General features: G+C 34.6%; 1 protein-coding gene across 1 annotated transcript in view; it reads right to left on the bottom strand.

The window, feature by feature from the left end:
- The window catches only part of EYS (eyes shut homolog), a 1,792,869-nt gene that overhangs the window by 1,269,773 nt on the left and 496,234 nt on the right, over positions 1 to 26,862 (bottom strand). Inside the window, 2 exon segments of the mRNA XM_037844664.1 lie at positions 7,411 to 7,517; positions 7,520 to 7,531. Of these exon segments, the coding sequence (XP_037700592.1) occupies positions 7,411 to 7,517; positions 7,520 to 7,531 (119 nt within the window).

Here is a 26,862-nt window from a genome sequence, read left to right as displayed (position 1 = left end):
ATTGTGGTGATGAACACATAACTATGTTATCATACTGTGACAGTGGATTGTATACCATGGATCATTGTATGGTGTGTGAATGTATTTCAATACAATTTAATTTAATAAAAAAATACAATTTAATTTAATAAAAAAAAATATGAACTGACTGAGGCTTAGAAAAATTAGGTGATTTGTCCAATGTAACACAGATAATAAGGAACAAAGCTGTCTTATCTTAGAAACCCATCCTCGCTTCTTCATCCACCCTTTTTGTTTAAAGGGCATGCTACAAAATTTAACTCTACTATAATCAAGATGATGCCACAGCACATTCTCTGTTATTCCAAACCAGGTATCTTCATTTGTTTACTTTAACAGAAAAAGGTTATTTATCAGCTGACTCTAATTAATATGTATAGACTATAACCTAATGAAGTTTATAATGTGAGATACTTGAGAGTTGGTTTCCAGAACTTGATTTTTAAAAGTTCTCAATTCCTGTTTAACTCAGGATAGTTGGCAAAAGGATAAAGAACAAAGAAACATATTCTCTTTTTGTGTGTGTATGTGCACACACATATGAGCACACACTTTCACGTAAGTTTGTTTTAACAGACACCTATGCATTTCTAATAAAAAATTTCCTAGACTTTTCACTTTTACTAAACTCCTCTTAGATGAAATGGGAAGTTAGAATTGAATGCAAAAATAGAACACAATGTAGTTTTTTACTGACAAAGATGAAGGCTCTACCATCCTTTGAAAGCTATTCTTCCAGTTAATAATAAATTGTTGCAGTTAACATGTTCTTCTGACAAAAGATTTTTTCCTTTTATGATCTTCTTAAACATAACATACGAATGAGATGTAATTTTTTTAATGTTTCAATAGATTTGCCCAACTAAAAATGACTCCCACTTAAATGATGAAAGAATATTTTTTAGGAAATAAAAAGAATTAACGAGGGCTGTAACTGCTAATTGAACTGTCAGAAATAAATAGTGAGGTCCATAAACAAGTCCCAGTTCTACTTATGTAGCTATCACAAATAATAATATAAAATTAACAATTTTTATATGGAAATAAACATAATTTGTCTCGTAGTTACCTGAAAATAAACAAATCCATTTCTTCATGTGCTTTGGCTAATATTAAAAATAAATAGTATTCAACCAGTTCTAAATCATTTTTTAAGCTACACAGTTTGAGAAAACTGTTCATTCTTATTTGAGAGACTGAAAATGGAAAATTCCTCTCTCCAATCTGTTATGTTCTCACAGCAGTATTTATGAAATTCAATACTGTTCCATAGATTTCTTAAACTTCAAAATTCAACCATCTGTAAACTTCGCCTCTCTAATGAATCTTGCAATAAAAAAGAAGGGAAAATTAAGTCTGAACTTCCAAAACAGATCTCACGAGTACAAATCATTAAAAAGCATTTATTTCTTTACTCAGGTGGATCAACAAGTCTTCTTTCAGATTCTTTTTACTTTTGTTTTGCATATAATTCTTACAAATTTGATTATCTGTTTCAGGGTCATACCAATTCAATACAATAGTTAAGAAGGGAAGATAGGCCTGCTTCATATAGGCATACTAACTATGATCAAAATTGGTAACTAATGGGAACATTTGCAAGAAAATTTGAAAGGTCAGCAGATGAATGAACTAAACTCTATATTGTTTTTGGATTTTACAGGGAAAAAAAAATTCCATACTGTGCTGTACTGGAGAAAGAATAGAAAACTGACACTCATCATAATGAGCAACAGTCATAAAGATAAGACTACATTATTCTCAATGAAATATTTTGAAAGTAAGGATATGTGTAATAGAAAGTAGGGATATATGTAATAAACATATTTTAGGCATATTTTATTTTATATATACAAAAATAGGCTATCTAGAATGGCCATGACCCAATAGTTCCATTTTGGATTGCCTAATCACTGCAGTGCTTCTTTTAACCATGTGTTCAGTTGTTAGCTAATACATCAAGCTTTAGATTAAAATTTTTGTCATATGTTCACTACTGAAGATTTTGCAACTAATTGATTTAATTATGATAGTAAATGGACCATTAGGATATCATTACTATCAATCAGTCATTGATTAATTTTTAATACTTCCAAAGTGTTTTGAACCATTATATCCAGCCTCTAAGAAAAGCTAAAATTTCATGTATAGATTTTCTGATTACCAAAGGTGAATACTCAGGTAGAGTGACCCTTCACCAAGTTGTTACTACAGTGAAGAGAAAACATATCTTTCACAAAAAGATTGAACTGAAAAAGTCAGATTTTATTCCTTTGACAAAAGCATTGAAACATGGTAGAATTCAAGAAAATAGTACTTGTAAAAGCAAAACACAATGAAATGTGGTGCTAAAAACACAAGGGATGTTATTTTAAATCTCTTTTCTTTGAGGCTACTTTCATTTCTCTTATAAGTTACCAGTAAGAATGAAACAGAATCCTCATGTTCTTCCCTCAATATCATAAAACTTCAGCGCTAGAAAGTGCCATCTAAATGGGTTGTCTGTTAGTTGTCAAATAGAAATACACATAAAAACTACAAGGAATTATAAACAGTTCAGATGCCTGTATCCAACCAGTGAATCAGAATTCCAAACAAGTATATTTTCAATGACAATCTGTGGTTAAGAACAATTGAGTCCAACTCTTCCATTTTATTAGTAAGGAAATGATAACTGAACTGAAGTATGTAACAAGAGGTACTTGCTTAAATATATTATGGTACTTAAATAAAATGGAAAGACATACATACCTGAAAATAATAAAATAGAATCATAGGAAGTGAAGTTCACTGAATATTCTAACAATTATTAATTTTAGGCTTCAAATAAATTCTGATTTATAGTGAATCTTAGAAGAAATCTATGTCTTAGCCAAACAATCTCCAATGCTTTCTCTACTCTTTTAATTTGATCTAAGCTTATAAGATATTTAAGCCTATCTACTAAAAATAGTGCCTAGGGGAAAATTCATTTTTTAAAAGTCTAACATTTCAGATTATAGCCTATGTAGAGTCTATGACTTAAAAGCAATATTAATACCCAGCAACAGTAAAAATGAAGAGTTAAAACATTTGAGGCTTGACGAAATTTATTCCAATCCTCTGTAACAGAGAAATTATTGAGAAAATAATTGTGTCTTGCACATGTTACTATAATAACTGAATTTTTCTTTTTCCCAACAAATGGTATTCAGAAAGCTTTTTTTTTGTTTGTTTTGAGATTTCTAGAGATTACAAGCCCCTGACAGGAAGTCAGAGTCTCTGTGATAATTTTCATAAAATCAGACTAAGCTAATGTTCATAGAGAGGGAGGGCATGAAGGAAATGATGACTTTCATATTTGGACAGAAGGCAGCTGGATTGATTTCACAGTGATTAAAAGTTTGTAATATTAGAAACAGAGCAGAACACAGTGATTAGTGGTTCCAACTGGATGCTGAAAGGAAACTGGGACCTGAGAACTAAGTAGATATGCACCTTGACCTTGAGGTGTGCAGAAAGCATCCTGGGAGGCAAATTTATAATGGAAGGATTGGAAGGATGTGACGGATTGATCTGTCTTTGAGAGAAACAAGGGGGTGCCATGAACGGCATTTCAGTCACAGTCAGGACAGACTGCAGAGCCGAGCAAGGGCTCTTTCCTAATCATTCTGAATATGGACAATCTCAGAGTTTACTCTACCATCCCAAACAGAGAAAAGAGGCAATTTCCAAATGAATGATATGAATTTTTCAACCACTTGGTGGGTGAAGGTAAAGCATTTTGATTTGGAGCTGTGTGTACCCCGGAAAAACATGTTCTTAACCTAATCTATTCCTTCAAGTGTGAACCCATCGTACATAGGACCTTTTGATGCAGTTACTTCAGTTAAGGAATAGTTCACCTCAATCAGGATGTGTCTTAGTCCTATTACTAGAGTCCTTTACAAGCAAAATAAAATTCAGACAGAAGAGAAAGAAAGTCACAGGAAGCAAGAAGCTAAAATTTGTTGGAATCCAGAAGAAAACTCAGAGGCCAGGAGAGGCTTCCATGTGCATTGCCATGTGCTAGAGGAGCTAAGGACTAAGGACTAAGGTAGCCAATCCCAGGACTTCAGTCTTCGAGAAGAAACAATCGCCTTGATCAAGACTTGATTTGGCTTTTCTCTTAGCCTCAAAACTGTGAGCTAATAACTTCCCATTGTTTGAGCCATCCCAATTCATGGTATTTGCTTGAGCAGCCAAGGAAACTAAGACAACCAGTATATATAGTGTGCACAAATTTTTGCATAGTTTTATATGAATGAAAACATTGTTCTTAGCATCTGTTAGTTGGATAGCAGTACCTATTTTTATATATAGATTTTAATTTTCCTGCTGTTATCAAAATTAAGCATTCATTATTCATGTAAGATACAGAAGAAAATGTAAGTAAAATGGGAGGAATAATGAATAATACTAGAATAATTTAATTTTACATATTTCAATAACCCAAAAGAAATTGTTATTCTTAAAGATACCCAAGAAGGTTCCATGCAGGAAGAAATCATACTCCACCCATTTTTACTGTTTGTATCTTAATAAGCGCTAAACATTCAAAATTTTCTTTTCTTCTATCCCTGTTTTCTTGGTTTTCCTGGACCATAAATAAAGTAAAGGAAGAAACTGGCTCATTGTTTCAAAACACTTCTCATCATGGTTCCCACAACTCCTGATTTGGTGCTTCTTATCCCAAATCCAACATCATGATGCTGCAACATAATCACAAGGAAATGCTGCAAATGTAAAAATATTGATTTAAAGCTACACCTGTGCCAAGTTCAGTGCAGAAGCTAAGCCCATGGCAATAGCATGGCAGTAGCATGGAGATTCCTATATGTAAAACTCATGGGCTGATGACTCTTGAAGCAAAATGTGAATGCCTTACAGACTGAATAAAGTCACTTTTCTGTTTTTCAGGATTATAATGTACTTTACAGATTAAATTGCACTCCATATTTTCCATTTTTTCTCTTGCTGTTCAAAGCCTTGAACATTTCATGGTTTGTCTTTTACTGATGAATTGGTCAAAAAAAAAAAAAGCTAACTAAAATTGAGCCTTGCTTTAGTTCAATTATTTATGTATTCTATTTTAAACTGTATTTATTTCAAAACAATAAATTTTTAGTTATTTCCACTGACATTATCATTACAATGATGTTTTACTTGTTTCAATCTTTTTATTATAGAAGGTATGATTTGACCAATTAGGTACTATTTATTCCTATGATCAAAAATGCAATATGTAACCTAATATATAAACACCATAAATTGTTTTGGACATTCTTTAGATTTTCTCAGCAATCTGTTGTATCTATAACATCTTTCCTTGGAAGGATATAACTAGTCAACTGATATTTCTGTTCTTTTTGCAATTGACATGTGAATTATGATTACAAATTAGATAAATTCAATGATCTACTTTTATATTAAATATATTTAAACCAATTGTAAAATATGATAAATTGGTTGGTGGGCTTTTGAGAACTTTATATTTCAACTCTGGAGCTTTTTACTTTTTTCCTTTATCCTTACCACAACAATTTCTAGAAGTATAAGTCAAAATTTTAAACTGATACTAATCTAAAGTTAGTCTGAATAGCTTCTTACTGGCAATTTTGAAAACAGATAAATGAGAGAATACTGGACTTGGAGGTTCTAATATTTGGAATGATACAACCCCAAATGTTGCAGTTTCTGAATTGTCAAATGCCTGGCTTAATTTCACACAGCTAGTTGTGGCAAAGTCAGTTTTCGAAGTAAAATCTTAAGATAGAGGTATGAAGTTCATCCTACTATTAAATACACTCTTGGCATGGCTGATGTTATAGATGAAACCACTGGCTAAAATAAAACTTAATCACATTATGGAAATTAAATGATTTGCCTGCAAGTAAAAGGAACTCAGTCTTAAGCCATATTAAACATTAGGCCATAAGTAATCTCAAATAATCAGGTTGAGTTTGGGCAGGTCCCAGGAAGATTTAGCCATTCATCAAGGGCCAGGTTTCTTCTTGTATCTCTCTGCTCTATTGTCTTCAGGGTCACCTCATCATTAGGCTGCATGCCACCCCCCTTCCCTAACCTCCACCATCTTGGGGTCTGAAAATGGCAAAAGCAATTACATGTATAAAATCCAGGTGTTAGAAAGACCCCATCCTTACATGTCATGTGGAGGTGAGGAAACCTTTCCCCAGGAGGAATTCCATTCTTGTCCTAGATACTAGCATTGGGTCATGTACTCATTCCTTAAGGAATCCCTGAGCATGGGATGGGATTAGGATGACTGACTTGGCCAAAGCATCTAGTGTGGGATGCGTATTACGGTCAAACAATAGTATCACTCTACATACTTAAATGGTGGCTGGACCACATTTGCACTGCTCCTGTTTGTGGTCATGAACATTCCATGCTACCTATAATTATTCATTTAAGTGTCTGTTTCATTGCTTGCATAGTGGGAAAGAAATAATTTCCCCAAAATTATGTTTTCATTGCAAAAATAACATGAGTACAAGGATAGTGGAAATGTTGATGAAAATTGGCTTGTTTTTCAAAGCATTGTTTTCTCATTTCAAAGAGTGCCCAGTCCTTTTGTGAAAATCAGTTCTGTTGCCAAAGAATAAGCTATAAGCCTGTACAAGTACTGTAGCATTAACTTGTGTTCTATGTCATTTATTTTCTGAAACCAGTCAGTGTAGCCACCTTGAGTAGATATTTTTTATGTCAGGCTTTCTGAGAAATGAGGAGCCTGAGGGAATCCCATTGATTTGCCAACCGTGTCACAGTCCGTTTAAGGCAGAATGGCACATGCTTGTGACAAAGGCAATGAGAAATGGATATGTACTGAAGGGACAGCACCAACGCAGATGAATGAAGGAAATGATGGAACTGTACAACATGAGAAGGAGAGCAAAATAAAATGACAATGGACTATATTTTATGTGTGTGTATAGTACTTTGAATTAGACAGAAGTGGGTGCTTACAAGACTAACAACATTTTTTAAAATAATTTCTGAAATTTTACACAAGTTCGGTACTTCCAAGGATCGTAAATTCAAAGTCAAACACGTGTTTTATAATATTTGTAATATAGTATTACATATATGTGTGTGTGTGTGTGTGTGTGTGTGTGTATAAAACAAATGTGGTGAACAGAGAGAGTGGTAAATAGAACAATTTTTTCTTTTTTATTAAATCTTTAAAAATTGTTCCCTGAGTTTCTGTTTTCTAGTCTTAAGAAGTAGGCATATTACTTGGTATATATACACAAACCAGGATACCACATAAGCGAAAGTTAACGAAGTTGTTATGGGTTAATTTATGCTAGTATGCATTAGGATTTAATAGGAATATTAAAATATACTGACTAGGTGCAGATCTTTGCAGGTGGAATTGTGCTCACAAGCATGCAGGATGCAATCATCAATGTCCTGTTCACACCTCAGTCCCACATAGCCTAAGCTGCATAAACAGGGAAGCCATCAACCACTGAAAATTACAGGAAAAAATTCTTATTATGACTCTGAACCATAATATATGCAATACTAATTACTCTAAAGACTATTACATTCATCTAAAGGCATCTCACTTTTTAACCAAAGAAAGTGTGAATTCTTATATCTGATATTCTATTACACAGTTCTGTACAATATTTTTTAAATAACTATCTTGTTCTGGTTTATTTAAATTAAAACTTTCAATTGTTTGAAGTGAGAACAATCCTAATGCACATTTAGTAACAGCTTGCAGAGCAGTGATGTAGATCCAATCTCCTTTCAATTTTTGTCAATAAACAATACATAAAATAAATTGGGTATTTTTGTCTTCAGTTAACTTTCCACACATTATTTTAGGCTTAGTAAAATTAACTGTTCATTAAAGTCCTATATATGGTAAGATAGATTAGAAAGCAAAATCATTCAAAAGTTGATATTGAATTAATTGAGCTTTAGTATAAAAAGAATTTCTGGAGATGACTGGGCAAGATGGTGGAGTAGGACACTTCAGGACTCACTCCTCCTCCAAAAACAGCTGTGAACAGGCAGAAACTGTACAACAACTCTTCTGGGGCTCTGGAGGTCAGGGGAGCACTGTAGAGCATGCAGGGATGAGTGGGATAAAAAGGCTGAGAAAATGTGGTAAGAAATATGAGTAACTTGCTCTGTAGTGGCTGCTGGTGCCCATCCCCCACTCTCAAGGCGGCTGCCTCAGGGAAAAGTCCCTAGCTGGCTGCTGCAAATAGAAAGGGATGTGAAACCCCTCTTCCCCAAGAATTGGTGGGTCAGGCACAACCAAGCACTGATAATGACTTTTGATCAGCAATTTGGATTGCTGGGTCCTGGCTCTGAGCCCCTAGTTAACCTGTCCTGGGCAGGGATAACAATGACCATTTTTTCAATCCTGCCCCTAACAGGGGTGGAACTGGTGGAGGTTTAAAAACACAAGTACCTCTTATGGTTTCAGAGATGAGTTTACTGGAAATGCACTATCTACTGGGCAGCCCAGGAAAGCATGGCTTCTGGGAACCTTAAAAAAGGCTTTTGACATCTTTCCTGACTCTCTCTCCAGGGCAATATGGAGGTGGTCTGTGCCTCCTTTGTAGGACCCTGGCCTTCTTTTGGCTGGAAAATACTGACTTTGGAAAGTCTTTCTCCAGGTAACACGCTACAAAGAATTTGACCTCTTGGCAAAAGCAGCTAGAGGCAACAAAAGGAATACACAAACAACAACAACAACAAAGATAGAGGCAAAAGAAAAACAAAGAGAAGAGATCAATATTCCCATAGAAGGAACAGTTGAAAGGAAGCTTTCTCCTGGGGGTTAAACATTTGCAGAAATAGTGGAATCTTAAAAATCATACTGCATAACCAGGGCAACATTCAGATGATGAAGAGCTGAAAAAATCTGATGAGTTAAACACGGGGAGTTCTGCTCAGATGTGGCCCTCTCTCTCTGGCTAAGCCAACTTGAAAGGTAAATCACTGTCCTCCCCCCTACGTGGGATCAGACACCCAGGGGAGTGAATCTCCCTGGCAGCGTGGAGTATGACTCCAGGGGAGGAATGTAGACCTGGCATCGTGGGACGGAAAACATCTTCTTGACCAAAAGGGGGATGTGAAAGGAAATGAAATAAGCTTCAGTAGCAGAGAGATTCCAAAAGGAGCCGAGAGGTCACTCTGGTGGGCACTCTTATGCACACTTTAGACAACCCTTTTTAGGTTCTAAAGAATTGGGGTAGCTGGTGGTGGATACCTGAAACTATCAAACTACAACCCAGAACCCATGAATCTCGAAGACAGTTGTATAAAAATGTAGCTTATGAGGGGTGACAATGGGATTGGGAAAGCCATAAGGACACACTCCACTTTGTCTAGTTTATGGATGGATGAGTAGAAAAATAGGGGAAGGAAACAAACAGACAAAGGTACCCAGTGTTCTTTTTTACTTCAATTGCTCTTTTTCACTCTAATTATTATTCTTGTTATTTTTGTGTGTGTGCTAATGAAGGTGTCAGGGATTGATTTGGGTGATGAATGTACAACTATGTAATGGTACTGTGAACAATCGAAAGTACGATTTGTTTTGTATGACTGCGTGGTATGTGAATATATCTCAATAAAATGAAGATTAAAAAAATAATAATAAATAAAAAATAAAAAAATAAACATGTTCAGCAAAGTGGCAGAATACAAGATCAACATGCAAAAATCTATAGTGTTTCTGTACATTAGTAATGAACAACTTGAGAAAGAAATGAAGAAAAACTTCAATTATGATAGCAAATAAAAGAATAAAATATCTAGGATTAAATTTAACCAAGGATATAAAGGACATGTACACAGAAAACTATAAAATATTGCTGAAAGAAATGAAAGATCTACATAATTGGAAGGGCTTTCTGTATTCATGGATTGGAAGACTAAATATCATTATGATGGCAATTCTACCCAAATTGATTTGTTACAATCAAAATTTGAACAGCCCACTTTTCAGAAATGGAAAGGCCAATTACTAAATTTATTTGGAAGGGTGAGGGGACCTGAATAGCCAAAAACATCTTGAAAAAGAAGAATGAGGTTGGAGGACTCACTCTTCCTGAGTGAAAGCATGTTACAAAGCTACAGTGGTCAAAACAGCATGGAACTGGCATAAAGATAGATATACTAACCCTTGAAAATGATATGAGAATTCAGAAATAGATCTTCACACCTATGGCCAATTGGTTTTTGACAAGGGTTCTAAGTTCACTCAACTGGGACAGAATAGTCTTCAACCAATGTGCTGGATATTCATATGGAAAAGAACCTTATACAAAAATTAACTTATACAAAATTTAACTCAAAATATATCAAAGACCTAAATATAATAGCCTGGACCATAAAACTCTTGAGAATATATAGGGAATTATTTTCAAGATCTTACAGTAGGCTATGATTTCTGAGATTTACACCCAAAGCTCAAGAAACAAAAAATCAAAAACTTCTGTTCTTCAAAGGACTTTGTCAAGTGAAAAGGCAACCTACTCAATGGGATAAAATATTTGGGAACCAAATATCCAATAAAGGTTTAATACTCAGAATATAAAAAGAAATCCTACAACTCAACAATAAAAGGACAAACAACCCATTTAAAATATGGGCAAAAAGACTTGAACTGACATTCCTCCAAAGAGGAGATTTAAATAGCTAAAAAGCACATGAAAAGATGCTCCACATCACCAGCTGTTAGGGAAATACAAATTAAACCCACAGTGAAATATCATTTCACACCTACTATACTGGTCATTTTTCTAGTGTTGGAGAGGATAAGGAGAAATGGGAACACTCATTCATTGCTGGGGAATGTAAAATGGTGCAGCTGCTGTGGAAGACATTTTGGCAGTTCTCAGGAAGCTAAGTATAGAGTTGCCTTAAGAACTCAAACTATTTGATTTTAGAGAAAGAATTAAAAATAACCTTATCTTTAGATTTATGCTATTGGTTTATATGTATTATCCAATTTTAAATAAATATTTTGATTCTCTGGCAACTATATCTCCTTGAGGGGTCCAAAATATATTATGGATAATTCTGCTTTTACATATATTAATATATTAGGTGTTCAAATTTCATATTTTCCATGATATATTTTGGTCTCCAAAAATTTAATAGGTAGCAAATATATTGCATTATAAACGGAACATCTGGACATTTTTTCTCATCTTAGATGGATTATACATTAAAATATTGATGGAGACTTTATAAAACACATATTGTAACATATTTGCCAGAATATACCAGAAGTGTCAAAATTGTCTGCATATTGCCATAGTTGTAGATACTTCCCATATATTGAAAAACAAAATTCCTAAACTCTTTCTCAGGCTTGTCACTTTGCCTTCCTTATTTTAAAGTGAGCACCAGGAACTTGAGAGCCATTTCCAGTGTCACCAGAATCCTCTGGGTGTGGGCACAGAAATAAAATAATAGTCACTAATTTAAAGGCAATTTGAGAATTTCATAACTTTAAAAACACAGTCCTTAAAATGCCAAAATCTAGAAAAAAATCAAAATGACTTGATGTTTAATTTTATATGTCCACTTAGCTAGGCTACAGTACCTGGTTATTTAATCGAACCCTAAATGTTGCTGTTAAGGTATTTTGTAGACGTGGTTCAAATCTATAATCAGTTGACTTTAAGTAAAGGAAATTATCCTTGATAACAAGGGTGGGCTTCACCCAGTCAGTTGAGGGCCTTAAGAGCAAAAACTGAGGTTCCCCAGAGGAGAAGAAATTCTGCTTCAAGATTGCAGCATAAAAATCTTGCCTAAGTTTCCAGCCTCCAGCCTGCCCTATGTATTTCAGACTTGGCAGCTCCCATAGACATGTGAGCCAATTCCTTAAAATAAATCTCTGTATATATGTCTGTGTATGTGTATATATATATATATACACATATACACATATATCGTCATACATATATGAGTCATATAAATACATCAGACAATATATATGCATATTGGTCCTGTTTCTCTGGAGAACCCTGATCGATATAGATGGTAATGGTGGTTTAAAACAGGAATAGCAAAAAGGTGGCCTACATCTCAAAGATATATTTTGTTTAGCCTGCACAGTATTAGAAAAATTAATTTGAATATCTTCAATTAGAGCATGCACTCTCCAGTTTGCTAAAGGACACTACTCCTTGTGGTTTTACATACACATAGGCTGCTTCACCCAATTTAAAAATCTGTTTGGATTCTGAAGGTCATGCATTTGCAAAATATTGGTTTTAAGTAAAGAATTCATAAATTTAGTTAAATGATATTTTTAAATAAAGTGATTAAAATGGCTTTCTACCAAAAAACTTTTTCCAGGGAAAATATTATTTTAACTATTTATTCAGTTACAGGAGGATCATGCAAAAAATTATTTTGAAAGAGGTAAGACAAGGAAAAAGTTTAACACACTTTCAGGGTTTTTTTCTCCCTTATCATGCCCCTTAGCCACCATTTTCAGGTACTAGGGTCATTTCAAACCCTGTTTTCCTGTGTCCCAACAAGAATTACTCATTTTAGACATGTTCTTCCAAAGAAAATTCCATGCTCCAATATTCAATCTCTTTTCTTTTCCCTCTTTCCCCTCTTTCTTTCCTTCTTCCCTTTTTTATTCCAGCCTCATTCTAATCTTTTTCCTCTAAGTTCACATTCCTTCAGGAATACACAATTCTATAGGAAGAAGTGTTTGTGTGTGTGTGTGTGTGTGTGTGTGTGTGTAACCTTACAGGTGTATGCACTGATAATTGGAGGTAAATCTCTTTTAGACTCCGTTAAATTATTCCAAATACACTGCCTAGGAAACAACAAATTTTTCCCAAATGTATATTTTATATTAAACAGAACAATAATTAACAATAACAACACAGGCAATTAAATTAGTAGCCTTTCTAAGGTTGAGTTCTGGGGCACTTATACTACCAACTGGAGTGTGATAGAATTCAACTAATTAACCAACCTGTTACTAAAACCAATCCAAATAGCAAATATTTTAGTTATTTAGAAAAGAAAAATAGCAGATAAATAAATAGTAAATTTTAAGCAGATAAATAGTGCTTAAAATATTATTGCCTATAAACTACATAATTGTTAAAATGCATGTTTTTGTACATTTGACATTGTAAACACTTCACTTTTTAATAGATGGCTAAAATAATGAGTTATTTTAAATATCCCTGCAAACAGTGCTTTTCCCAACTACAAATGAATATTTGAAAATCCAACCATTAAAAAAAAGCAAAAGATAACATGAGAACACAGATGTCACATTTCATTGAATTTTATCATTTGTTATGCTTGTGACTTAAAAAGTGTAAACGAAATTTTCAGAATTAGGACTGTTTTTGTGAAAACATCATTTGCATTGCCTTTTTTGTTCAAGGCAGGCTAAATGTCAGTAAATACTCATTCTCAGCTATTGTGTTACTACACCAGATTCTACAGTTGGACCGCTCTACAATAATTGCAGGGGCTGAGTGAACTCGCTGTCATAGCAATACCCGTGCAGGCAAGGGCTGGAACTGTGCTCATTGACACTGATCTTTCAGCATGGACCTGCAAAGCCTTTCTCACACTGGCACTGGAATCTGAGGGGAAAGACTTCCAGATCCCTTTCCTCTCTACATACAGTACCATTCTCACAAGGATTGCTAGCCTCACACACGGCCCAGGTTCACAGTCAGAATCTGGAAGGAAAAGAATCCAAGTGTCAGTGCTTATCCAATAAACCAATCCCTGCAACTGCTGTCATTTACCTGGCATATTTCTGCATAAATGCGTTCAATTTAGTCTCTAGGCACTGATTCACAATTCTCTTCCATATTATCATTGCAGCTCTCTACATTTCAATTCAAGAAAAAAAAGTTATTTATAATATCTATGCTTCATCTAACAGAATACCAGCAGGTAGCAATGTAAAATGACAACAGCTTTTTTTAAATACCACTTTGTTTCTTTATATTTCCCACCTCTTGTTCAACAACATTCTCTGAAGATATTGTGATTAAAAAGTGACATTATCAATGATTTGATGTTCCCTGTGTTTTCTTGCTGGTTCTCTGGAGGATGCTATCACTATAAACTTTGCTTAATGGATTTATCTCTATTCTGAAAACATTTAAGCAATGAAAAGAACACCTTGCATAATCTCTTCACTTTGAGTGTGGGTGGAATTTGTGAAATTATGGAATATCACTCCCATGGCTGAGTTTCATTATAGTGCAGAAGGGATTTGATCATATAATTAAAGTCCCTAATTGGGTGACTTTGAGTCTATCAAAAAGGAGATTATCTTAGGTGGGTCTGACCAAATCAGGTGAGACTTTAAAAGAAGCCAGAAGGATATGCCTTTGGAGGGAGCATCAAAAAAGCCTTGTTGTGGAGACTGCCATATGAAGGAATGACAAGCAGCTTCTTGTAACTGAAAACACTCCAGATAAACTCCAGTAAGGAAGCAAGGACCTCAAATTTAAATGACAATGAACTAAACTATGCCAACCACCAGTGAGCTTGGAAGAGAAACTGGAACCTTAGATGAGATCGCAGTCCTTGGTTTTAGCCTTGTGAAATCCCAAGCAGAGAACCCAGTTATAAGGTGCCTAGAATTCTGACCTACAGAAATTATGAGATAATAAATGTGAGTTGTTTTCCACTGCTAAATTCATGCAAATTCTTTATGCAGCATGGAAAACTAATAAAGTGTCATATTAGGGGTGAATAAAACACCTTTAACTGTTATTGGGAAGCTTTCTGAAGGAGGTGATATTTAAGGTGAGTCCTTAAAAATTGCCATGCATTATCCAGGTTAGGCAACTAGGGTATAGAAGGAATGGGGCAGGTAATCTAAACAGAGATGAAGGTCAGAGGTGAAAGTTCTGAGAATTTAAAGCAAATCAGTAAAAATGCAACATAGAATGCTGGAAAGAAGGTGGTACATTACCACATTCCATTGGCTAAAAGATGCCCACTGGTTTTAAAGTACCTTTATCATATGTACCATTAAGAGGGTATGGTGGGCTGAATAATATGACCTCTGTCCCCCAAGAATATCCAGGTCTTAACTCCCAGAACTTGTAAATGCTATCTCATATGACAAGGTAGATTTTGAAGATGTGGGTAAATTAAAGATTTTGAGACAGAGATTATCCCAGATTATCTGAGTGGGCCGTTAATGTCATCACAAGGGTACTCATAGAAGTTGGGGAGGCAAAAAGGTCAAAGGAGGCAATAGGGGATATGACAACAGAAGTAAGAGGTTGGAGTGATGCAAGGAAGGGGTAATGAGCCAAGGCATGCAGATGGCCTCTAGAAGTTGAAAAAGGCAAGGAAACAGGAGCCTTCAGAAGGAACACAGCATAGCCAACACCTTTAGTTTAGACTTCTGACATCCAGAACAGTAAGGTAATAAATCTGTGTTGTTTTAAGCCACTAAGTTTGTGGTAATTTATTAAAGTAAACATAAGAAACAACTACAGGATGCAAAAGCTGCCAATTAAATTCTGACAAAATAAGTAAGATATCATTATTATAAAATGCATCTCAATGTCAAAGATATTAATATGTAATAAAAAAAAGAAAAGAATGTCTTAAATGTAATGCACTAATATGAAATAATGTGACTGTAGGTTGTGGCCAGTTCACTAAAGGCTTTGCATCCATGTTAAGGAGTATGGACTTGTTCTTGTGCACACTGAGGAGTGCCGAAAGTTCTTCTAAAAAGTAATAAAGATGTATAGCAGGCCCTCTCACATTGAAAATCTATATTACATACCAGGTGGTATTTTAAAAATATATAATGCTTATTATTTTCATTGAAGTTGCATTTTGCTAAAAACAGTATTCTTCATGACACAACTTAAAATGGAAAAAAAATTAAGGTAATATACAGTTTATTTGCATACATATTTAGTAGGAAAAATTAAAAACCTGTTTTCATTAGTTTCCTTTTATAACAGTGTTATCAATTTGGAAAATCACCACTGCTGTGATTCACAATAAAATTGTAATGGTAGTAGAAATGTGCATTTAACTAAAGTATCTCTCCTCTAGTTGAATTCTGCATCAATCAAATTAGTATGATATTTTCAACTCTATGAATCACTTTTAGTATCAAGTTCTTTACGAAATCAGTAAACTTCTTAAAGGAAAATACTGCTTTAAGCTGAAAGTGGAAGTAGATGTTTATAAAAAGTGAAAATGTTAAAAATGAGTCTAAATAGTATACTGGTTTGAATTTTTCTTCATGATGATTTGATTTAACTTCTTAAAGAAAAAAATACTGTTTAATTTCTTTTAAGACAGCAGAATTTATATTCATAAAAGCAAGGCAATGTTAAACATAAGAACTAGTTCAAGAGGCTTTAGTTTTTGCAGGAGGTATCAATTAGGAGATGTAAATTACAGAAATAGAGGCATAGTGGCATCCACCAAAAAGGTATGCAAATTGAAAATCCAGCCAACAAACCCTACAGTCTTCAACAAAAAATTATAAGGCAAAAGTAGATGAGATTTGACAGTACAAATTCTTTCTGCTCAGTTAGATCAAAGGATATGAAATAGTCAACAGAGGAGTTCTTCATGAAGCATTCCTCAAAATATTAAGGATGTACCCTAAGCATCTGTGCATCTTCTTAAGACTCATCACAAATCTATTAACCAGATTCTAAAAATAGGTAGCCCTTTTCACCAAACAGTAGAGTCTGCTGGCACTGGGTATTGTTAATGGGCATTACATGGTGTCTTAGTTTTCCAGCCTTCTCTGACAAATACCATACAGTGGGTTGGCTTACACAATGGGAATTCATTGGCTTATGGTCTCAAAGGCCAGAAGCCCAAGTCAAGGTGATGGCTAGAAGGCTTGTTTCTTCACAGGATTGGTAATGTTCTTGGCTGGCTGACAATCCTTGGGTTCCTTGGCTTTCACCCATGTCTCATCTCACAAGGTGATATCCTTTACTTTCTCTTCCAGATTCAGTTGACTTCCAGCTTTGGGATCCTCTAGGTGGCTTTCTCTGACTAAGCATGAATTTCTTCTGCTTATAAGGGACCCTAGTCATTCAGCTGGTCACCCTTTAACTAAAACAAGATCTTCAAGAAAACCCATTCACAATGCAGACCAAGATTAAGAATATGTCTAAACTGAGGTATATAAGTTGACCTACCACAAGTGGTAATTAAATTTTCTTGCATTCCAATAGTCCTGTAAAAGCCACTATCGTCTATTGTCCAGAAATTTCATATTTCATGTAGACCAATTAACCCAAGCAGTGATTTTTATGGGAAGCCACTCTCATTTCCTTTTTCTCCCCTACAACATCCTGATGAAATGGTACAGATTTATTCTCAGTACTACTGAGAATCAGTGAGACAGAAAGCAATAAAAACAACCACATTTCCTTCCCCAGAATCTTAAGAAGTAATATATTAGTGTTAAATGGTAAAGATGTCTTTTACAAATATTGGTAGTAATTTAGAATCTATAAAAATTTCACTTTTAACTCTGAGAAACAAGATTGCATTTTCAGGTTGAATTCAAATATATAAAGTCAATTATTTTCATTTTAATTTTGTACTTTCCCTTCTTCAGAAAATTTTGATTATTTAGGAAAAGACACTTTCAAGTAGGAATTAAATTTTAAAACCCTGTGTTCAAATATGTTCTTTCTCTGCATTATTAAATATGTAACAAATAAATATTTAAATACCTATATCTGTTAATAAAATATTAGGTAAGTAAATAAAGTGAGAGGGAACAAAGCAGCTCCTGCCTACTGTCAGTTTAGTTGATTCTATATTCTGGCCATGGTGTTCCCCTCTTGTTCAACATAAATAATGTCATAAACACCAATATCAGACAAGGACACTCTATGACTGTACAGGATCAAATCAAAAACAAGACCACACTACACACATGTCCAAACACACAAAACAATAAGAACACTGTCCAAACCACAACAATGTTTAAACATCCTTTTTTTCCCACCTTTTCTGTTGTTTTCTTGCCAATTACAGTTTTAGCCATAATCCTTTTCTTTTGCCTTCCATATAATAATTTTTAAAATATTTAATTTTTTGATAGAACACAAATCAAACTTCTTGGAACCCTTCCCCAAATCACCAAACACAAGCCTAAATCATATAACAATCCCTTAAAATACCACAAAGTTCCCCATTACATGGAGCCAATGAACTCAATTTTTTTTCAACTACAGGTGAGTTTCACAAAAAAGAAAATTTCCTTTTTTTGATACCATTTTGAATTTTTAGAAAATAAATGAAATGCTATCAGATACCTCATAGCATACATAATGGAGAACAGAAAAAATGGCATAGACATAAGATAACATGAGTATAAAGCAAGATAGGGAATCAATCCTACAGAAGATGAGTTACATACCCAAGAATCACACATGTATATTTTTAGCCAGATGATTTCTGCTTCAAGATTTTATTTTAATATACTTTAAAATTTAGGTTAAGATAAACCCACTGTTAAAAATGTCAGTATATGTAGACCAAAAGAAAACAATAAATTTATATTTCCCCTTGCCCTTATAAAGAAACTTAATTGAATTTCATATCCCTTTAGCTACTCTCACTGCCACCTACAGTATCCCTGTTCATTTGTTTTGTTGCCACATCTACTGGCCATTCACACATTGTAATGTGTGGTTAGGGATGAAGACACTGGATCCCAGATAGCTTGGATTCAAACCTTGGCTTGATCCTTAAGCACATACATGATTCTTGGGCATGTGACTCATCTTCTGTAGGCCTCAGATTTCTCATACCAAAAATGGAGATAATAATAGTACCTAGCTCATAGGTTTGTAGTAGGAAATAAATGAGATTATGTCATGCACTTAAAAAGCATCTGCCTTTCCAATAGGCACTATGTTAATGTAAGGTATTGTATTTTTTTGTTTTTTCCATCTTCTCTGATCTTACACCTAGGTTGCTAATATTGCTGGTAATGCAATAGGAGCCACACCTCAAACACAGAGTCTACAATTTCAGCTAGGCACTCAACTCTTAACAATCATTTTTTACATTCTTCAATTACTGAAGTGGACTTCTGTAATTTTTGACTTCCTAGTCTCTTATCCCAATAGCATCCAGGTTTTCTAATGAGGAATATCTTTTTGTTCTTGGGTTTAATAATATCCAAAAGATAATTCCAACCTTCTATATACAATTGCTTACATGCTGTTTCTGCAGTATAGGAGAGTAGACACTCAATTTGCTTTCTGGTATAGACAAGGAAACTTGTGACCCAAGTTCTTCTAATCAGATTCTCTGTATTTACTCTTTGAAACTTGACTATCACATAGATGGATGGGGGCATTGAAGACCATGCTCATCACAATATCAGCAATAATAATAGATATATACTAGTAGTGGTGGGTGGGTATTAGCAAGCAAAAAGGGCATCCTGATCAGGCTGCTATGATTATTTTATTCTTTTTTAATTTTTGTCTAAGTTTGAAGGAATACTATGAAAAAGAGCACACACTGGTTGGCTTAAAAACAAACAAACAAACAAACAGGGATTTATTGTCTCAATGTTTTGGAAGCAAGAAGCCCAACATCAAGGTATCACCAGGACATGCCTTATCCCATAGTCTGTAGCATTCTGGTGATAACTTGCCCAGAAATCCTTGGAATTCCTTGGCTTGCAGATTCACATCTATCTCTATTACATGGTGACCTCCCTCTCTTTCTCTGATTTCTCCTAATTGACTGTGTCTGAATCTCACTTGCTTATAAAGACTTCAGCTATTTAGGACTAAGGCCCTCTGATTCAATTTGGCCTCATCCAAACAGGATCTTTGAAGGTCCTGTTTACAATTGAGTTTATATCCACAAGATTATTTAGGACTTAAACATGTCTTTGTGGGGAACATAATTCAATCTATCACAGGTTTCTTGTTTAAAGGCATTCCTAAATTAATCTCTCAACTTGCAACAATTCTGTGACGCTGATGCACACTTTTAATAGATTCCGTTTGATCCCTTTTCACATAACTTTTCCAGGCTGGTAATTACAACCAGAACCCTTAACAAATATATTTAAAATGGTATTCAAAACCATCACCATTTTTTCAAATCTTGTCTTACTTTCCCTTTCTTAGCAAACAGCTATGCCCCCTATTTTAAAGAAAAAAAAATATTAGGCTACTTCCATTCTTATAACAACAAACATAATGTTTAAGTGCTCCAGTTACCACTTGTATCCTCCATTTTCAGAGGAAAATGATACCCTTTTTAGTCATGGGTAATTCTTCCACCTCTTCATAGACTTTCCCTTATTATGTATTTTTCTGCAATCAGTCTTAATGTCCACCTCTCTAGGAAACATCATAGCTCACAGACAGGCTGAAACCTTCTTATCTATTTCATGCTTGGGTAACTGAAAGATTAATTATCATCTTTGTTATTTGAAAAAAGCCTATTGGGAGCTTACATATAAAAGAAAACCTGGCAGACACAGGTTTTTAACATTATGTTGAACTCATATTTTATAATTAACAACCTAATTTCCAAAAAAAAGGCAGGGGGGCTAGGCTATTTCTTAAAGGAAAACCTCAAATTTAGCTGTTAGTTTAGTAATTGTTTTAGTTTCCCAGCTACTAAAATTTATGGGTTGACTTAACAACAGGAATTTATTGGCTCATGGTTTTAGATATTAGAAGGCTTGCTTCCTCCCAGGGTCAGCATCTTCTGACTGGCCGGCAACCTTGGGGTTCCTTTACTTTTCCATCACATGGCAATGAACATGGCAGTGTCTTCTGTTTTCTCTTCCTGGTTCCATTCACTTCTGGTTTCTGGCTGCTCCCTGCGGCTTCTCATTCTCTGTCTCCAATTTCCTTTGCTTATAAGGACTTCAGCCATAGTGGATTAAGGCCCACCCTCTTTCAGTTTGGGCACATCTTAACTAACAACATCTTCAAATGTCTATTTGAAAAAAAAAAAGTTCACACCCACAGGACCAGGGGTTGGCACGTAAACATATGTTTTATAGGGGATATGATTTGATCCTCAACAATAAGAAATGTGAATTTTAGAATATATTTGTTCAGGTTATAGCTTCTGTAGAACATATATTTATAACAGATTATGTGAGATATTTTTCCAAATCCATGTGCATATAGCAATTTTACATGTTTTGCATTATTACAAAAAGAACAATCTTTATTTTTCTTAAATCATAAATTCATTAATGTGCTCTATATCATGTTGAATTCCAATATTCGCTTGGAATCAGGAGCAGTCAGGTAGGAATGGCACTAGGACAGGTAAAATACGAACAGGTATTGATGTAGCCCATGCGCTCTAGCACCACTGCTGTCACCATCCTAGTTTATTCAGCTCCCTAGTAGTACAAAAAGGATTCCTACTTTATTTGGAGAAAGTGTGCTGACAGTCACATTTTCCAGGGAGACTTTCTGTAGGGATGAGTGAGATGATTCTCTAGCAGACAATCTAGGTAGACAAAGGAAGGTGCATGGCAAATGTAGCAGAAGTGAAAGGCAAAACCATGACAACCCTGGGAAAGGTTGAGGGTAGGGATAGTGGGGAGGATGATGAGGTGAGCCTGAGAGAATGAGAGAATGATTTTTCAAAGGACAAGAAAATAAAACAGACCATGGTAAAAGCCAGTGCAAACTCAGTTACAACACACCAACAAAACACAGTTTTGTCTAAACCATTATATAACATAAACCACCCCTAAACTCAGATGTGACACTGGAGGGAGGAAGATATTAGAAAAAAAGTAGTAGAAACTTCCCTAAATACTGAGTATAATATAAAAAGAGTCAGCATGCACCTAGTAATAACCTTAAGCTAAGGTAATAAGCCTTATGTTAATAGTGACCAAAATCAAGATTAATTTTATGTCCTCAGCAGTATGTAGGACCTCCAATGCTATGTTGAGCTCATATATAAAAAGAAGTGGCTTGTCTAAAAATTTTCATTTTTACTGTACAGTGTGGTTCTGGTACACAAACATCAAGGTACTCACTTTCAATTTAATGAGGAGCTGCCAGGCTTGGGACACAATAATCCCACTACTTTCCACCACTACAATAGTTCACAATATACTGGGGGAAAAAAAAAAACTTAGTTAAAAACAATATAAAACCTGTTGCTGCATGAGTATAACAGTAAGCATTTTATCAGCGAAGCATTTCTATGAGTTCAGATTAGATCATTGCCTAGCATTTTCCCATGTCTGTGGCTTAATACAACTGACAGTTTTCAAAAGCTTTGAGTTTTCAAACATTTCTCCTCAGAGAAGACCTGTTTGAAATTTAAATTCCAGACTAAACTATAGTGATCCAATAAATTACAATCTCAAGTGAAAAAAGTTGGCAAGACTAAAAGGTAGAATATATCAAACACTACTATTCAAGACAGAGAAAGTCACCCATTTTTATGACGTCACACGTCTCTCCTATAAAGCATAAACTTCAGTTTCCCAAGTGGTCTTGTTTTGTCATCACGTTACAAAGCTAACTAACTCTGGAAATTCGTCATCATTTTAAATATGTAGCCTCTATAAACTTCTATTTGGAGTAAGGAAACAAATAAAGACAGCAACAGAATGAAATAGTTCTGGCATTTAGTAAATTTAGGTATTTTTGATTCACTAGTGAGGCACATAAAATCAATGTGCAGCAAGTCCTGACACATGATGTGGGTAATAACCGTAATAATACTAATTACTTAGAAATTAAAACAGGGTAGGCAGTGTTCTAAGTACCTTACATATGCTTACTCATTTTCTCCTTACAAAGAACCCAGGAACAGGTCCTATCATTATCCCCGTTCTAGGTGAAGCAATAGAAGCACTGGGAAATCATATCAGTGAGGGAGCCCTGCTGATCCAGGCCACCTGGCACCAGAGTCTGAACTCAGTCACACGAGGTGTTGCTCCTCACACTCACCAGGTTTTCAAAGCTGTTTTTCTTTTAAAAAGTAAATTGTTGCAAGAATTTGCATGTAAATAAAACATAAATTAAAAACACATTTTGCTTTGTATTTAATCTCTGAGTTCCCCAGCAGTTGAAAATAATGGTAATGGGTTGTGATGAATATTATCACTTTGTTTAACTCTTGAGACTGTACGCAAGCAGCATGACTTAAAAATATGTATATAACCCAACTATTAAGTTCTAGGAGCTAACATTTACTATGCATAGAAAGTGCTCCAAAATGATTTCTTCCATAATCTTGAAAAAAGTTTAGCTATACCTAAGATTTTTCATTGAGTATTTTCAGTCAAATGATTAGTTTTAGCAATTTCATGGAAGATATTCTCAACTAGGGTGATTAAAGGATAGTGACTTCAGGTTGGAGCCTAAAATAAAATTGAATAGAAGCAGAAAAATTCCTATATTTTATTCTCATGTAATAAAACTCTTCTAGTATGAGAAATATTACCATATTTTAGAAATGTCAATTTACATTTAAATTTCCAAGAAAAATACTTATGCAAATATTTTATAGATTATTCAATAGAGCTAACAGAGTATATTTGTGCTGATCATAAAATTGAAAATCATTTGGTATTACCCACAAAATGTATGCTTGCTAAACCCTACTTAGCCATAGAAAACTTTTAGAGTTCCAAGTCCCCCTATATCCATTATATTTAACATATGAACTATCAAATATCAAAAATGAAGCTACTGCATATCACTCATTTTTAAACAATGTAGGAAGAAGACATATCATACCTACTAAAATCTCTGCAATGAAGAAAATGCATTGTTTTTGAACAAATAGGTTTCGATGAATATATAAATATGGATCATTTCCACATTGAGATTTGCATTTAACTGACTTTCTTATCTATTTAATCAACCTCTATAAATTTACATAATTTGTTATTCAAAGAAGGTTTCAAGTTGATAGGAGGGAATAAAAGTGGCTGGCAAGAAATGCAGTACGGGTCGATGGAATGATACATAAGTACTGGGGAATGACACAAGTGAACCACGTAGGATAGCATGTATGCACTGAAGAATAGGCTACAAATGAGGCAGAGGATGCCATATGAGGCTATGTTGCTTCCATGTATCTGAAGTTCAATCATGAGGGCACAGTCTAAAGGTCTACCTGACACTTTGGAACATGCTGTTAAGAACCTACCCTTAGATCCTAGAGATTAGACCTTTGAGCACTAGGCCTCCAGATATAACTGCGCTTCCTGAGAGCAGAGATGAAAGTCCCTTTGCCCTGGCACCAATTCCCCAAACTGATGTATATGTGTCAGTATATAAAAAAGCAGAGTCTCCTGCATACCAACACTGGATCTCCTGCAAAGGAAGCAAACCACATACAAACCCAGAGGATAATTCGTACTTCACTCCCCTCCCCCTCATATCAACTAATGGCCACTTTTTTTGTTTGTTTAATTATTCATTGTGAAATAATTTTAGTCTTTCAGAAGAGTTGCAAAGGTAGTATAGAATGGTCCTACCTACTTTTCACCCAATTTCTTTCACATTATCATGGCACCTTTATCAAAACTAAGAAATTAACATTAGTAAAATACTATTAACTAAATGGACTATATTCAGATTTCCAGTTTTTCCAATGTGCTCTTTCTGTTGCAGAATTCAGTCCAGGATGCTACATTGCATTTAGTTCTTATGTCTTCCTAGTGTCCTCCAATCTGTGACAGTTTCTCCCTTTGTTTTTCTTGATCTTAATATTTTTTAAGAGTATAGAACAGATATTTTGTCAAATGTTCCTCAGTTCTTGTTTGTCTGATATTTTCCATGATTAATTTGGGGTTACGGACTTTTGGGGAAAATATCACAGAGGTGATGTGCCCTTCTCATCACATCCTGTTAGGGAGTACACGATATCAACATGACATTACTGAGGATGCTAATTTTGCTCAATTGTTTAAGATATTGTCTGCAAGTTTTCTCCAGAAGTTTCCTCCCACAAGGATTTTCCTTTTCATACTCTAAGTAGAAACAAATCATCATGTGTGGCCCATATTCAAAGGGAGGGAAAATAAGCTCCACTTTTTTGATATATTTAAAAACCACCATGTGTTAAAACCACCAGTTGTTAATAAATATCATAGTGGAATAGTGGAGATACTTTGAGGCTATGCAAACTTCCTGTCTTTTAAAGTTTTGCAAACTAATTTCAGCATTCACCAGTGGATGTTGCCTGCAGTAATTATCCCTGTAGTTTTCTAATGGTGATTTTCTAGTTCTATCATTCCTTCTGCATGTACTATTTGGAAATCTATTGTAGGCAGATTTGCCCTTTCTTTACATTTGTTTATTTATCCAATCATTTATTTATATTAGTTTAGGCTCAAGGATTTTCTTTTATTAATTGGATTATAATTCAATACTAATTTTTCTTGCTCAAAAATTTTCCAGTTTTGGCCATTGGAAACTATTTCAGGTTGGCTACTCTGTCTTCTTGACACGTCCCATTTTAAAGCACTTTTTTAATCTTCTGGTGTTACAAAGTGCTCCCTGCTCATCCTGTATTTTCCCTATGCCAGTCCTAGAATCATTTTCTCCAGTGTTCCCTGGTTCCTCTTATGGGAGGATGGTATTTAGAAACCAAGATGTGGGCTCTGGGTGTCTTCATTGCTACTGGGGTGCCATTGTTTCTGGATCCTTTCAGTGGACAGGAATAAGAAATATATGTGTATATACTAACTTATGTATATACATATATATCTAGTTATATAGCTAGTTACCTGTATATTTATTAAAATAAACAAGATTTCACTGAGATATCTCTGACTCCAATCCAGATATGGTTCATTCTAGCTTTTCTCCCTTGATTAATGTTTTTCTCTGACAGTGAGCTAATCTTTACTTATATAAGAAACAATTTGACAGTAATAATATAGCATATGTACAGTTCTCTTTGTCAGCTTAATTTCTTCATACTTCCAGTAGTATTGTCTGTCCCTATAGTTCTGTCATTTCCCAAATGTCATATAAATGAAATAACACAATATGTAGTCTTTGGGGTCTGGCTTCTTTCACATAGCAAAGTGCATTTAAGTTTCCCCAATATCGTGTTATACAATAATTTGTTCTTTTATTGCTGAGTAGTGCCCCATTGCATGGATGCACCACAAATTTTTCGTCCATTTACCTGACAAAAAGCACATTGGTTGTTTCCAGCTTTCAGTGATTATGACTACAGCTAGATATATACTTCATAAACATTCATGTAAAGATTTTTGGGTGAACATGTCTTCAATTTATTTGAATGAACACTTGAGTGTGGGTTTGTTTGGTAAGTGTATGCTTAACTTTATAAAAAATTGCCAAATTATTTTCCAAAGTAGCCTTACCATTGTATATTCCCATCATTAGTGAATAAGAGCTTTGGTTGCTCTGCCTTCTCACAAACATTCAGTATTGTCAGTTATGTATGTATGCATACATGTATGTTGGTTATTTGTGTATGTATTTATTTACTTATTTAATTTTAGCCATCTTAATAGGAATGTAATGGTCACCATGGACTATTAAGACCAATTTTTGTTGAATTTTTATTTTAATATAATTTAAAACTTACAGAAAAATTGAAAAAAATTGATACTTCAGTAATTTATCTAGCCACAAATTGTTCGTAATTTGCTACATATGCTTTATTATCTCCTCTTTATGCTTATTTACCATATCTATATACATTTTTTACCTGAATCATTTGAGAGCATGTTTGAAATACTGTGACCCTTTACCTTCAGTATTTCCTAAGAAAAATGTCCTTCCTTACATCATGAGA

Source organism: Choloepus didactylus, chromosome 7 (assembly GCF_015220235.1).
Source record: "Choloepus didactylus isolate mChoDid1 chromosome 7, mChoDid1.pri, whole genome shotgun sequence".
In the NCBI taxonomy this organism is placed as follows: domain Eukaryota; kingdom Metazoa; phylum Chordata; class Mammalia; order Pilosa; family Megalonychidae; genus Choloepus; species Choloepus didactylus.
Note: the sequence above shows the minus strand (reverse complement) of the source record. Positions and strands in the feature narration are given on the sequence as shown.